Consider the following 15,112-nt stretch of genomic DNA (forward strand, 5'->3'; position numbering starts at 1 on the left):
TGACTTCTCTTCGTTGTTATGCGTAGCACTTTAGACTTTGAGCGTGGACCTCGTCTTTTCAGTATCCTCTACTAATAACTGTATCAGTGGATCCATCCACAGTTTCACTGTTCCAACGTCTGTCAGTAGTAGCAGCTACAAGCATACCCCACTGGATCTGAAGCTTCCTCTCTTATCTGTACAGAGAGCTAGCTCAGTCTGTTTTTTTGTAATACATTTAGGCTAAAAAGGTCAGCAAACAACATTGATAGTAATGGACTTACTGAAAAGGACCTGCAGCCATTACCAGGATATATGTGTATATATATATTTTTTTTACTGTAATATTTGGTGTCAGATATATTTCTTGCTTTATAAAGTGATTATGATCTTTATAATTTCTATTAAAAACACAACCTTGGGCATCAGCAGCCCTTTCCTCTCTCTTAGAAGTTTGTTTTCCTTTTTGAAAGGGGCAAACGTGAATGCTGCCAAGCTCCACGAGACAGCTCTTCATCACGCAGCCAAGGCAAAAAACACAGATTTGATTGAGTTGCTTGTGGAGTTTGGGGGGAATGTGTACGCCACGGATAACCTGAACAAGAAACCTATCCACTACACCACTCTGGGATCCCCATCGTATCTCTGCCTCGAGTTCTTTGAGAGTGAGTATCCACCTAGAGTACATCCTGTTTATTTTAGTCCATCAAGAACACTAGTGACGCATAACTTGAGATGGCTTTTTCTGTCTTAGATAACCCCCTGAGTTTACAGCAGATCAGCAGGGTGGCAGTGAGGAGGATTCTCGGCACAAGAGCGCATAAAGTTGTTTCTAGGCTGGACTTGCCTAATCGTATCATAAGCTTCCTGTCTTACATTCCGGCTCCAGTCATTGAAATTTAATCGCTGGTTGCAACGGCTGTTCCTGCGGCCCTTTCTTCTGAAAATCATGTGACAGGATGTTTGAGCTGACAGTGATACCACACAGATGTCTTAACATTTCCCAAACTAGATGGGTGTATAGATTTTTATTTTATTTTTTTCAGTTAAATACGATGACTTTTTGTCTAAGCAAACTGAAAATGGGATTTTTTTTTTTTTTAAGGTCATAGCTACAGCAACAAATTATTCTGACAAACAGAAAGAAAACCCTGCAGTATTTAGCCTTGACGTTTGACGTAGTTGGCAAACTTTAGCCTCTGCATCAAATGAATGTTAGGTCAAATGTTTTTGTTTTTTTAATGCCCTTTTCCTCTAATTTGCTCCACCCAATACCGAGAAAAATCTCCGCACCTTCTAGTGTTTAGGGCTTTGTTTCTTGGTAGGTTGTGCACAATTTAGGGAGCAATTTGCTGCTCTGTGCGAAGACCGAAAGATAAATTTTTGCCTTTTAAGGCCATGCACAGCAAGTGTCAACCTTACACAGGGGGTTTCCATATTTTAGATCTCCTTTCAGAACTGTGGTGGTGTGTGCCGACTTGTCTGGCACACTCCCGGTGTGTATTTGTTGCAACAGGCCAAGTTCCACCTTTTAATATCCATTATTAGTAGTTTTGATTTCATGTACTCCCGCCCCCCCCCCCCCCCCCCCCCCCCCCCCCCCTTGACTTGAGTCAAGAACAAGACAAGTATTTTCTTGTTATACTTGTCCAAGTATGTGTGAATGTAAGTTTGAAAACCAAAAAACTAAAACCCTGCAATATCCCGTAATACTACATTAATTGTTTTGGCAACATGTGGTTTGATTACTAGGACTGCATATGAATATGAATTTGTATATATTCTGTAAGTATTTATTTTTAATGTAAATTTGTACATAATACAGATGGTTCTACCTCTATCAAATCTGTGTAAATAAATACCAGATGACTACCACATGAATTTAAAAATAACTTGGCGTTGTTTTAATTGGACTTCAAGCGTCATATTTTTTTTTTTTTTTTTTTTTTTTAAACACCCACAAAACTGTTTTAGATTTACAGGTACTTCATTTCCTTTGGAATTGACAGACTACGTGAAATGAATGGAAAGTTCCCCTGGAAAAAAACAACAACTTGAACATCCACTTAAAACAACAACAACAACAACAACAACAACAACAACAACAACAACAACAACAAAAAACAACCTATAGTTCCCTAATGGGTTTGGGAACCAAGCTTCAACAGTTGGCAATGCTTAGCTGGAAATGATCTGAAATTGCGTTTTCAGGAACTAATATTGTGAAAGGGTATATATAGATTGCATCTTTCAGTCACATAGCAGATCAAGTACATCATTGGTATCTTAACATGGAAACTTTTTGAAAGACAAGTATTTTCTTAATGGCAGTTTATTGGTTTCTGTGCAAAACTGTTTAAAATGGGCTCAACCAAAACACGTCCTTTCAAAATGGCACAACTGCAAATAAACAACGTGTAGGTGGTTGGACAGCAATCGTTCGAATAGCACCCTATCACTTTAAGTCAGTCAGACTCTAGGGTGGGACAAAAAGTGAATGATTAAATGTGACCATAAAGCACAAAGGAAAAGTCCTCTCTGCAGCCCTTCTGAAGGGTCGCTCTGATAACATGGTTTTCATTCTGGTGAAGACTAGCAAAGCAGCCTGAAATGAACCTGAAACCTACACCTACACTCAGACAATAAAAGCATTCATTATGCCTGACTTGCACTAAAGCATGACTGAACATGAGCTTGTGTTACAGAGCAGCATGGGTAACAAGTACAAAGCAGCTAATATTCACTGTAAAATCCTTTTTTTTTTTTTTTTTTTTTGTAACCAACTGTTTTTACAGCAAAGTTTAGTACAAATACAAAGTATGTTGTCTGTGGACTGAGCCAAAAGCTCAGCTGGTGTAGTCACAACTTGCTTGGTGGAAAGTTTGGTCGTCAGTGATAAACAAATGTATATTGCTAACAACAAAGATGACATGTGAACGTTCATCTGGAGGATGTAAAAACCAGAATGTGGAAAAACTAGAACAATTGCCGTGAGATGGGGAGATGTTAGCAACCAAACATGCAAACAGTGAGCAGGAAGTGAAAAGAAAAACCAAAACATTAACTGTAACCTCAGTGCATCTGGAGACAGCTCATTTAGGGCCAAAGTGTCAACGCGAATTAATGTCATTACCCACAGTTTGAGTATTTTAAGCTCGCCGTGACACCACAGCTTCTTCCTGGTTGGACGTGCCTTGTTTTTGTAAATTTACTCTCTAACTTAAGAGAGTACAGTAACCTGCGAAATTGGTTTCTTTCTACTCAACAATACCAGCATGTTCTTCACTCTGGAGATGGTCAACACACGCCAACAACTGCATGATGGTGATGACATTTAGTGAGCTGTCACTGTCTTCTGAATCCAGAACTGATAGTTCCAAAGTTAAGCGACAGGATTAGAAGAAACGTTTTTGTGAACCCTTTAGAATCAGCTGCATTTCTACTCTGATTATTAATAAATGTGGTCTGATCTTCATCCAAGACACATTAATAGATGTGTTTGGGTTTTTTTGTTTTTGTTTTTGTACCACACTGAATAATTAGAGTCTGGGTTTGAAAGTGCATATGAATGAATTTCTGACCAAAAGACGAATTGGTTGGAACCTTGCCTCAAGCACAACTTTCACAGGACCTCAGAAGAACCATTTTAGAGGCTCATAAAGCTGAGAAAAGACTACAAAAGCAATTCTAGAGATCAGTCCAGGATGTCCATCAGTCTGCATTAAGACACAATGTCTCATTCATAAGGTGTTACTGCTCTCCCTGGGAACTGACATCTTGCAAAGATTATACCAACAGAAAGACACGTAGTCCTGAAAAAGGTGATGAAGCAGCCAAAGTGACAGGAGAACATTGTAATAACAAAAAATACCAAATAATAATCGGGTAATAGAATGAAAATAAGAAGAAAACATAAACCAAAACGGTGCTGCCTAAGATCAAAGGCTATCTGGATGATCTGGAAAGCATCAGGTATTCTTTGAACATATGTACGTTATACTTACTGGGAAGCACGGCAGAGGAACCATCAGGGTTTGAGCTTCTTTGCTTTCCTGATGCATGAATGCACTGAAACTGGGGGAACAATGAATGGTGACTATAAGGCAGCAATACCTGACACCGGCGGAGCACACAAATGAATGGACAGCAGAACGGTTGCAAAAGAAGAAATTCACGTTTTGGAACGAAGAAACCAGAGTCGTGACCTCAACCCAATTTGTAATGTTGTAGCGCGATCAGAAGAGGGCTTGTGAATCGGGTCATAAACTGAAACTGATGCATTTTTATTTTTTTTTAGGAGGAAATGTGCAAGTTATAAACGGTTGCAGGAAACATCCCCTGTTCTCGCTGTACAGTTTTTTCCAACCTGGGCTGTTAATGTTCAATCTGTGTGCTTAATAAAGATTTGAACAAACATTTGAGTGTTAGTTCAGTCAGACCGTGTTTTCTTAAGTGCGACTTAATAAAGATTAATACAATGACCCCCTAAAGCTGTGGATATCCTTTTACCTTCAGCAGATAGTTAACAGTGAGTCATTATTTAATGAAAGGTTTAGTCCTGAGCATTCAAAACTTTTTCCACTTCCCCAAGCCGGCCATTTTAGCCTACCTAAACCTCAGCAGCTGTGTTCTAGGGGAAGCAGGTGTTCGCCGCGTAGGCTTGTGTTATCAGGGCAACGGTCAAGTCAAATAAAAGGAGGCATGGCAGCTTACCCTTAAGCTTTGCGCCAACTCCTGCTTTCATAACTCTCCCAGAAAGAGTACATGACGCTCAACATTGACAGTTGTAAGCATCTTTGAGGAAGAGGGTTTCGGTTAGGCTGTGGTGAAGCATCTCACGCTGGTGACACATTATCAGCTATAAATACTACTGATCAAAAGCTGTATAAGAGGCCCCCCCGAGGGTTTTAGTGGAAGTAAAATGTGTGCCGCTAAAGCTGCTGTGTGGCCATCTAATCAAATTGATGACCGATTTAAGCAAAACCTCCATCAACTGAAATTCCAATGATCCTTCGAGCATATAAAAATGAAAAAGAACTTAAGAAAGTCTTTCAGGTTCCTGTTTTTAAATAGTGAGTGAAGAATCGGTGTTTAACGAGATAGAGGAAGTTGGAAATGCGATGAGCTGTTCTCTGACTCTTTATGACAACACAATTGAAATACGCTTTGTACTGACGCTTGTTTCCCTGAATGCTATGAGTACATCTTTAAGTTTTGCAGTGACGCTCTTTTCGATGACTGTTTAATACTGAATATTGACGTATCTGTTGACGTACACTTTATCTAGAGTCACACTGTGTCAGTTGTATGTTTTACAGTGAAAACAAACAAACGCAACAACAGATATTGAGGTAAAATTTTCATACATGTAAATCAGGCTTTGCAGGTGTGTAAAGACGTCATTTTCAATGCATATCATTTTGGATTTGGCCTGAAGAGCTACTATGGGCATTTCACACCAATTAAAATAAAACAAAAGTCAAACTTGCCTCTGAACTCAAAAGGATTTATCAATAACCTGTCTTTTTTTACATTTCGCCTTTTCCAGTTTGACATATTTGAACTAAAACACATGAACAAACGTGCTAAGAGAGTAGTTTTTTGAACACTAATTGGAAAGAAACCAGTATCTAGTTTTTTTAAGCTTCTGTTTGCTTTAAAAGTGTTGCAACACTGTTGAACTGCCCCGTTAACAATAAAGGGAAGTGACTGAGAACTCAAAGTACAATCAAGAGGATCTTAGTAACCTGCAATAAAAAGTCTCAAACTCAGTTTTACTAAATGTTTTATTTTTTTCCTTTTTGATTAACAAATTTCCTCTGAATATGTGATGAATTCTTGATGTCCCTCCTTCCCCCTTAAAAAAATTCTTAATCCATCTGTGGTCAGTGCTCTCACTCGTGTTATGCTCCCTATCTTGACACTGATCTGAAACACTTTGAGCCTTGTTTCCTTGGTAGACAGTTTCTTGGTCCCTTATCTTGGCACAGATGACACTTAAAACGGACAGCTTCACACTTGCTGCTCGTTCTATAGACACACAGTCACATCCTGATCATAACACAAGACAGAGACAGGTTAAAAAAAAAAAAAAAAAAAAAAAAAAAGCCTTAACCAAAAACCAAAGCTGAAAAAGTTTTCAAAGCAACAAGACAGAAAACTCTGCTTTACAGCTGTTGTAAACACATATGCAAATAGCACGCTTTTTTTTTTTTTTTTTTTTGTAAACTAATTACACATTTTTAAGGGCTACAGTTGGATTAACATTTGGACGGTGATGATTGGAGAAGCCTTTTCAGTGCAGATGGATAAAAAAAAAAAAAAAAAGCTGGCAAATGTGACTAAACAGGACACACGTCAAATACATGTAAGAGGAACCCTCTAAATAGCTACACTCCAGTTTCCTTCCTCTTCAGTGATCCCTGTAACTTCTGGTCCAGTCTGGTTTTGGAGAGCGTCTGAGGCCTCAGTTTGGGGCCAGAGACAGGAGGAGGACAGTTCTCATTTTCCTCTTCGTCACAGACTGTGGCTGAGGACACAGAGGAGTGGCTTTTTGCTGGGATGGTTTGCCCCCTCTGAACTCTAGCTGGAGCCCCCTGCTGTTGGGACATGGCGGTTCGGAGGCAGTTGAGCCACTGCTGCTTGTGGTAGACGTCACTCACATGCAGTGTGTGGGTCTGGCCGTGAGAAGGATCCAGAGAGCTCACGCGGAAAACATTCTTAGCTAGAGAAGAAGAGAATAAAAGTGGCAGTCAGAAAAATAATACTGATGCTTTGAAGCTACAGGATTCTGGAAAATCCTTTTTAATGACACTAAAAAAAGAAAAAAGAATTCTTCGCCAGTTCATTCAGCATTATAAACACCAGTCCTATAAGAATCCATAATCTCCCACTCCATCCAACCTCCTCTGCATGTTTCTTCTAAAGAGTAAGTCAACACAATGGTACAGACAACTTGTGAGCAAATACAAAAAGGGCCGCCAGTCGTGGCAAGCCAAGTGTGAATTATAACATGACTCAGCAGGTTCACTCTGGTGTGCAGTGTGCTTTAACCCCGTAAAGCCCAAACTATTAAATATTACCAGAGAATTCTAGTGTTTATTGAACTTACAGACCAGTTAATTTATTTTGTTAAATAAATATTAATTAACATTACTAATAATTATAAAAAAGAATATCAATTAAAAATAAAGAATGCCCATCAATGGATGTTTTTGGAGTATGTTGTGTGGTTTAACATATCAGTCCAAAATTTCCCATCAAAAACTGGTAAAATGGATAAAACCTGACGTAAGGATGAACATGTGTAATTAGGTCATATCAGGTTAGTGTGACTGTGTATTGCTGCTCTCGGCTTCACCATTTTAGTGAAAAGCATACTTTAGAAGTGGACCACTACTAAGTCCCCCCTCCTTCTAGCAGGAGAATATGACTGAGGTTTGTGAATGAAAGTTGGCGAGAGAAGAAGCAAGACCCAGCTACTGACTGGATTCATGCATCTATGCATGCTGAATATTTGTGGAGTTACAACTAAGACATTTTCAGTTATAAAGGTATTATTTTTACTATAAAAGATGCATTTCTAATAATTTAGTCTACAAAAATTAAGCACAGAAAAAGAAAGCGTCCAAAGTGACATCTTATAATTGTTTTGTCTAACTGATGGTCTAAAACCCCCAAACTCCTCAAGTTTACACTGATATGAACTCCCGTCTATTATTGAAGCCATCAGAAGTCAACCCACCTTTCTCTCCATTGGTGAAAGCCCCTCTGAAGGACCCGCCCATGCGGATCTCTCCATCCTGCAGGTCCTCCAGGGCCAAGTCTCGAACAGGGATGGGCTGTCGATACACCTGGAAGCAGCTCCTCTCGTTACGTGTCACCGGCCGAGTCAGAACGAGCAGCTCAGAGAAGAGGAACACGTGCAGCCTCTGAGGCAGCACAGTAACAGAGCGTGAAACCTCAAAGCGACACGAACGGCGTGCAGATACTGTAACAGCGAGAAGAAGCATCCATTCTTACCGAGCCGCTCTTGTTCCTCAGCTCGCCGTGACACAGAAGTGTCTTACACTTATCTATGAGGGGGTCCCGCTGCTTATCGTCCAGAAACTCCAGTTTGTCAATGTAATACTGGCACTCAGACTCCCCCTTTCTCACGTTGATATCGGACAGGATCTCCTGGATTATAGTGATCTGGATAATAAAAAGTTATCATAAAATGATGGTGTATTTTTTTTGCAACAAACATGCAAATTGCCAGATTATGTGGCACGCAGGTAACGTACTGCTGTCTCCAGACTGGTCACGTCTGGGTGATCGGGAGGAGTGTGTCTGAGGATCTCTCGCAGCAGCAGCGGGTATTTTACCAGACGTGAACGAGGGATGTCAAGAAAGCTCCAGAGGTCCAACTTCCTGCTGAAGGGTGACTCCAAACAGCGCTGCAGGAAATCCTGCACCCGCCTGTCCTGCTTTTTCTGGTCCAGCAGGGCTTTGGCGGCAAGCTGGTTGCTGCAGTAGTTTTTGTAGGCGTTCAGACGGGGCAGCTGAGAGAAAAACAGTCGGAGGCAAAACATTTACACGGTGCACTTTTCATGTCTTTAAAAAAAAAAGAAAAGAAAGAAAATATCCAAAGGCTGCTTGTCGGATTAGTTTCAGGTTTTTTAAAAGGATTTTCAGTTTCCTCAAAAGCATCTTAAATATAAATATTAGCTGATGGCAGGCTGTGAAGTTTCAGTCAGCATCATCAGTTCTAAAGTAAACGTGATCTCTACTGCCACCCTATGAAGACTATTGTTAAAAAAAAAAGGTAAAATTAGAGTGAGAGAATAAATTAAATAAGAATCTGCAACCAATTTACTCATGCAACATTAAATATACAAATTATTGTCATGTACAGCCAACTATTAAAACAATGATACAATAAGTACCAATTCTAGCAAATAATATTTTAACTTTAGTGAGTTTAGCAAGAATTTTTATAATATAATATTTGTATTAAAATGTCCTAACTTGGCAAAGCCTTATAGGATAAACATCCACTAAATACACTCACTGCTAAATTAATGAGGTACAAATTATGGGATCCTTTGTAGCACAGATTTAATAAAGTGCTGGAAACACTTATGATAACAATCATACAGTTGCTGCATATTTGTTGGCTACACATCCACAACAATAATCTCCTGTTCAAACACATCCAATTTGAGCCGATCTGAGCTTTGTGGTGTGACTTGACATGTTATCCTGCTGGATGGGCATATGGTCATAAAAGGATAGCCATGGTCAGCAACAATACTCAAGTAGGCTGTGGTGTTTAAACAGTGTTCAATTGATACTAAGGCAACCAAAGTGTGCCACAAAAATATTCCAACACCATTATACCACCACCACCAGCCTAAACCGGTGATACAAGGCAGGATGGATCCATGCTTTTATTTTGAAATTGGGACTAGTCAGACCGGTCAACATTTTTCCAATCTTCCGATGTCTAATTTTGGTAAGTCATGTGAACTGGGATCAGTTTTCTGCTCTTAGCTGACAGGATTGGCACCTAGTGTGGTCTTCTGCTGTTGTAGACCATCTGCTTCAAGATTTTACTGTAGCTGTAATGAATGGCTAAGTTACTTTTGGCTTCCTATGAGCTCAAAGCAGTCTGGCCCTCTCCTCCAAACTTCTCCAGAGTGGTCACATCTGGGTGATCAATGCAGTGCTTCTGAAAATCGTCTTGACCATGTCTACTTGGCTAAATGCACTGATTTGATACCAAGTGAGTGGCCGATTAGATATCTGTGTTATCAAGCAGCTGAACAGATGTACCTGACACTGTAACAGGTGAGTGTATATTCTCAGGATAATGTTACTGTATTCATACCCAGTCTATCACTATCTGCCCGATCTGTGCTACTGTTCCATCAGGGCCAGTTCCCTCCGTCAGCTTCACCAATAACTCTGCAGAATGTTAAAAAACGAGAGAGAAAAAAAGAGAGACATTTGTTAGCGAAAAACAAACAGCTTCCAGTTTTATATCCAAGTTAGCGAGAGCTCACCTTCGTGTAGAGGGATATATGCATCCAAGTCGCCAAAGATGTGAGCCAGCTCCTCCTCCGTCATGATGGAAAGCTTTAGCATCGGATCGTGGTACGCCTAAACACAAAAGCAGCAGTTTGAGTAAAAAAGGAAGCTGAAATTAAGCGAGGATAAATGTTGGATTCTTCTATTTTTACTCAAATATTCTACTAACCTTTCGGGCAAGTTGAAGATCTTCGATGAGGTCCTGCTCTCCCCTGTACAGTTCATAAATTGCCTGAGAATAAAACAAAAGCAGGAGGGGTTACTTTCTCAGCTCTCAGCACATTTAAGATCCTGCTCCTGACTTAAGGCTGAGCTGCACAACCTCTTGTCTCTTGATCTCTTTTGTTGAGAACGTGCTCTTCTGATGGACGTCCAGCGTCTCCGACCACAGCGTGCTGTTTCTCCGTTTCGTGGGGGTCGGACCTGAAGCTTTGCTGCCAGCTTTGAGGGACATCCCTGGTGACTTGGTATCACGTGATGACATTGACTACAAAAAAACAAAGGCTGTTGTTATTGAAGATGGTACGGGGTAAGTGTTGTTTTTAAGTGTCACAGCACAGAGCTCACCTGGATGGTCTGACCAAAGCGCCGCGCTGCTCCATTCTTTGAAGGAGATATCAAGTTGACGAGGGATGAAACTTTGGCAAGTGATCTGACACGCTTGTTACTGGGTTCCTAAAAAAAAGAAAAATACAATTATAATAAACTAAAACTGTAGGATTTATTTATAATTGAAGCTATTGGCATTTTTAAATAGCCTCACACACAATTTACTCATATTCCTTTCATCTATTTTCTTAAATGCTTAGTCTATTTAGCAACAGCAGTAAAACACCTGGATGAAATGAAACTGATCTGCTCTCTTAAAAGTTTCAGTTTAGTCTCAGGACTGTTTGCTGTGCAGATGTATTTATGTTGCATTTAGATCTACAGTCTGACTATGTGATCTCCAGTGAAACGCACACTGCGAAGATATATCCATGAACAAAGTGTCTGCTTGGTTAGATCTCTTCTTGTACTTCATACGGTTCTCCTACACATTTGAGGGAGAATTTCAGCTTTCTCAGCTCTTCCTTTCAAAGTAGAGGAACTTTGCTCCTGCTTCTACAGCACAGAAACATTTGCTGCTGTGTCGTGAACGTGATGATGATAATATGGAGCACATGTGTTTTTTATTAACCACTTGGTGGTTTGATCTATTTTTTCTCTTAGCTTCTGGGACAGCTCTGTATCACGTTTGTTACTTGTCTAAAACAAGACGGAGAAGATTTATATCTCAAGAAAACTCTAGCTAGACTGCATTTTGAAACATTTCAATAACCTTACATACTAGTATTAAAACAACAATAAAAGCATGGCTAACAATAGTAACACAGGTTTTACAAATAACAGCACGATTGCTTACCAAAAATGGGCATGACTGATTGGCTGTATCATTGCTTAATTATATCACAAAATTCAAACAAGTGTCTCATAAAACCTACCTAAAGGGCTTGACTGTTCTTTAACACACATACTTTTTAATGTTATCTGATCAAATGTAATATTAGTTGCTGATGTTGTATAGAGAGTGTAAATGCTACTCTGATGTGCTGAACTGAACCCTGAATTTATGACAATCACAGCACCAAGAGACGCACTGCTTGTATACTCTTTCACAGTTATTTCCTCAGCCGGTCTGAGGCATAGCAGGATTATCCTCAGCCTGCATGACTCAGGCTGTCTGTGATGACAACCTGAGTCATGCAGAAGGATTAAAGTTTATGGTAGAGATGCATTCAGGTGCAGAAAGGAGGCTTTCCAACTCTCACCTTGAGGTCGAAGCTGGACAGGCTGACGGTATCATCCTCCTTCTCTTTGCGCTTTCTTTTCTGCAGCAACAAAACACAAGATAGCGGTTACTTTTAAAGGCCCGATGAGTGTTTAAACAACAGATCAGAAGCAGCATCTCTTATATGAACATAACATCAACAACAGTCCAAAATGTTATCCTGCTACCCATGACCAGATGCAATACGTATATGGGGGTTTCCTGTCTCAGATTGGGACTTTGAGGGGAGACTACCCATGGCAGTGTTCTCTGTCGACACACAATGAGTCCATGTTGTGTTATTATTTGGCTGAAAAGTATGCATTTCCCCATTATTTGTTACAGGTGTAAAAATAAGCCACAGCACAACTTGACTAAAAATTGAACTAGCCTTCTACAGGCTCAAACCTTATGGAGAACTACTAGAACTGATTTCACATTCTTGAATGTTAAAAACACAGTCCCCCCCCCCCCCCCCCCCCAGTGTATATTGGTACAGAACGTTTCCCTTCTCCGTCTGGATGTAACACTCACTTTTATCTCCTAGAGCATTTACTTCTGAGCATTCAAACCGCGGACAGTACAAAAGTTCAACCCTTTCAGAATCAAAACACTGCAGGGTGGTTGGCTGATCTGGTGTCTGTGTAAAATGTGCAGGTGCGGACAAAGCCAGGCGGGCTTTGTCTTCTTCTTAAATGTTATTACTGTGATGCTCGTGATTTTTAATGCTGGATAAAATCACCAAAAACCTCTCTGGGAAAGTTTTTGGAAAACCATAATATACAAGCCATATAAGACATGGATCAAGAGAGTTGTTCAGTTTACAAAGAGATAATTGTGTGAGGGCCTGATCGCTGTAATAAAACATGATGCTGTTGCATATTAAACATGAACTCACTAGGCTGAAATCCCACGGAGTCCCAGGAGTGAGGAAGGTGAAGGAGCTGCCTCTCTGCAGTGGTGGTCTGTGGGAAATTAAACAAATCATGTTTGGCCTTGCACAATGAAAACACATTTATAGCATGGTCGTTACACAATGGCAGCTTTTCATTTTCTGGTATCTTATCAACATCAGCAACAATACGCGAGGCTTACAGTATTACATGGAAGCATTTTTGTGACCCTTTATGTTGCAGTTATGTTTCACATATGTGCTCTGGGATGACTGAGGCACATTGAAGCCATTTAAGGAGCTGTGCAGTTCTGTTGTGCTACTTGTCAATTATGTAACAAAACAATGAAACTACACAGTTTCTGTCAGGGTCGAGGCCAAGGGGCAGCTGCACCCACTATTGCAAAACCCCACTAGCAGTGCTCATGACTCTGAGGCATGAGTACAATCAGTACTGTAAAAGTTTTGTTGAGAGTCATGAGATCTGATTTACTGACGTCACGTTAACCATTGTTAACAGTCACCACTTTCTGGGAAAAAACAGTTGGAGCCAATCACATTTTTTGAAATCCATATCTGATATTATACTGTTTGCATTTTTTGAAAGTCTGCAAGTACAAATACAGGTGCAGTGCATGGCCATCAAATTAAAGCCACAGTACACTAATCAAAACAAAGCATTATAAAGCAGGGTGATCAAATAACAACAATGTTTTATAACATAAACATCTATATAGTGTTTATAATGCACATATAATATTAGCCTTAAATGATTTGGGGAATGTTTTTTAAGTTAAGCCCAGTTTAATATTTAGAATGTAATGTTATGACCAAAAGATGTAACCTCATGAACTCATGTGGGCTAACCTTAACCCACATGTATGTTGTTGGAGGGTGTATATGCAGTTGTTTTGGGTCACTTCTGATTGGTGAGACTAACTGCAGCTTTTGCAGTCTACCAAATGCACATATTGCAATTTCAACTTGAAAAAATTATTCAACCCTAAATGATACAACAAATAATGTTCTTTTTGCAAACTTTTGCACAGGTCTGATTACAACGTCTCTCCACCTGTTGTATTTTGATGGTAATTCATTTGCAATAAAAGAAACGAACACCCTGTAAACAAAGTTTTGTTCCCTCCCCACAACAAATAAAGATGTATTTTACAGAGGATAACATTATTACAGCCCTAATATAAAGATGATGTCTACTGCACAGGAAACTGTACAAATCCTAAATCACACACACATATGCATGTAAAAATTAAATTAATTATCTCTTTATTAAAACAAGATAAGCAGACATATGTGTATTTTCAGTCGATTGGTTGGCTTCCGAGGTGCACTTGAAAGCACCTTTTGCCAGTTACAATACCAGCCCTGCCCGTCACAGTTGGCCGACCGGGAAATGGATAAAATGTTTGCTATAGTATACTGTACTATATTGCAAAAGGGTTGTCGAATAAATAATTATGCTATCACCTTTTCGCAGCTATGTGCTTCTTAGAGCTGTTTCTTCGTAAGGTTTGAGGCGAGGGCTCCGCAGCGCTGATCATACTGGTCGTAGACGTCCTCGATGACACCCTGCGAAGTTTGTGTCTTTTGTTTTCCGTCGCGCTTCCGCTAAATTCTTCGTTTTCTTCCATTTCCCGTGGCTAAACGTTGTGAGATGAGTTATACCCGAAATTGTTTATGACTAAGCGAGGAAGATAGAAAAACCAAACGTATGAAAACTGGCCCTATACGTACAAAGAAAACAGAAGGTCGATGACAACAGAAGACACAGCACGGCGGAAGTTTGAATATGGCGGATTCTTGGAAATGGACCAATCAGGATACGTCTCGGAGCTCCGCTGCTAGACTAGGTGGGAGGAGCCAGTCTGAGCTCGTCCGCGTTTCATAACGAAAGATAATGAAAACCAGCCTATCAGAGTTTGCGGGGTGCACAAAACCTGCAGTATGAATTGACTGGGGACAAGACAACACTGATCCATTCTGATCCATCAAAACTGATTTATGCTGATTCAGTTTGTTTGACTGTCCACTCCGTGCAAGGCAGAAAGCCTACTCACGCAGTCCAAAGACATGCTAATTAGATTAGCTGGTTATTCTAAATTGGCCAAAGGTGAACGCTTGTCTGACTCTCTATGTTAGCTCTGTGATGGACTGGCAAAGTGTCTGGGGTGTGGTCAGCTCAGATAACCTCCAGTGACCCTACACCTTGTATGGAGTCATTTTTGACAAACTTTACACTATCAGAAATGACACTTAGGGAAAATTGAAAACTTGCCACAGAAAACATTACCAACATTAAGTATTCTCAGAACAGTTTCAGAATGAAAGCAGGGATGTAGTTT

General features: G+C 40.1%; 2 protein-coding genes across 2 annotated transcripts in view; one reads left to right on the plus strand and one right to left on the minus strand.

Annotated features, from left to right (window-relative positions):
- Window positions 1-1,871, plus strand: part of asb13b (ankyrin repeat and SOCS box containing 13b) — an 18,217-nt gene extending 16,346 nt beyond the window's left edge. The window contains exons 6-7 of the mRNA XM_084933834.1: window positions 453-644; window positions 734-1,871. Of these exons, the coding sequence (XP_084789960.1) occupies window positions 453-644; window positions 734-882 (341 nt within the window). The 3' untranslated portion in view covers window positions 883-1,871. The remainder of the gene's footprint in view (window positions 1-452; window positions 645-733) is intronic.
- A 3,876-nt stretch (window positions 1,872-5,747) lies between these two features.
- Window positions 5,748-14,601, minus strand: LOC146382863 (neuroepithelial cell-transforming gene 1 protein-like). The gene is made up of 12 exons (XM_084933833.1): window positions 14,238-14,601; window positions 12,759-12,825; window positions 11,862-11,921; window positions 10,618-10,725; window positions 10,373-10,537; window positions 10,220-10,282; window positions 10,026-10,122; window positions 9,851-9,927; window positions 8,265-8,522; window positions 8,002-8,172; window positions 7,724-7,910; window positions 5,748-6,703 (listed from the first exon to the last, which is right to left on the minus strand). Exons 1-12 carry the CDS (start codon window positions 14,399-14,401, stop codon window positions 6,369-6,371), a joined length of 1,752 nt encoding a protein of 583 aa, XP_084789959.1. The 5' UTR covers window positions 14,402-14,601; the 3' UTR covers window positions 5,748-6,368.
- Window positions 14,602-15,112: the final 511 nt, after the last annotated feature.

The sequence above is a fragment of the Perissodus microlepis genome, chromosome 7 (assembly GCF_051167445.1).
Source record: "Perissodus microlepis isolate ML-2025 ecotype Zambia chromosome 7, ASM5116744v1, whole genome shotgun sequence".
In the NCBI taxonomy this organism is placed as follows: domain Eukaryota; kingdom Metazoa; phylum Chordata; class Actinopteri; order Cichliformes; family Cichlidae; genus Perissodus; species Perissodus microlepis.

What these genes read in the sequence shown, in the direction of transcription:
- LOC146382863 (XM_084933833.1), bottom strand. Translation starts at nt 14,401, where the DNA reads ATGGAAGAAAACGAAGAATTTAGCGGAAGCGCGACGGAAAACAAAAGA. An exon ending in AAGAGATCAAGAGACAAGAG is followed by an intron (nt 10,283 to 10,372) that starts GTTGTGCAGCTC and finishes TTTTATTCTCAG; the next exon opens with GCAATTTATGAACTGTACAG. An exon ending in ATCTTCAACTTGCCCGAAAG is followed by an intron (nt 10,123 to 10,219) that starts GTTAGTAGAATA and finishes TTTTGTGTTTAG; the next exon opens with GCGTACCACGATCCGATGCT.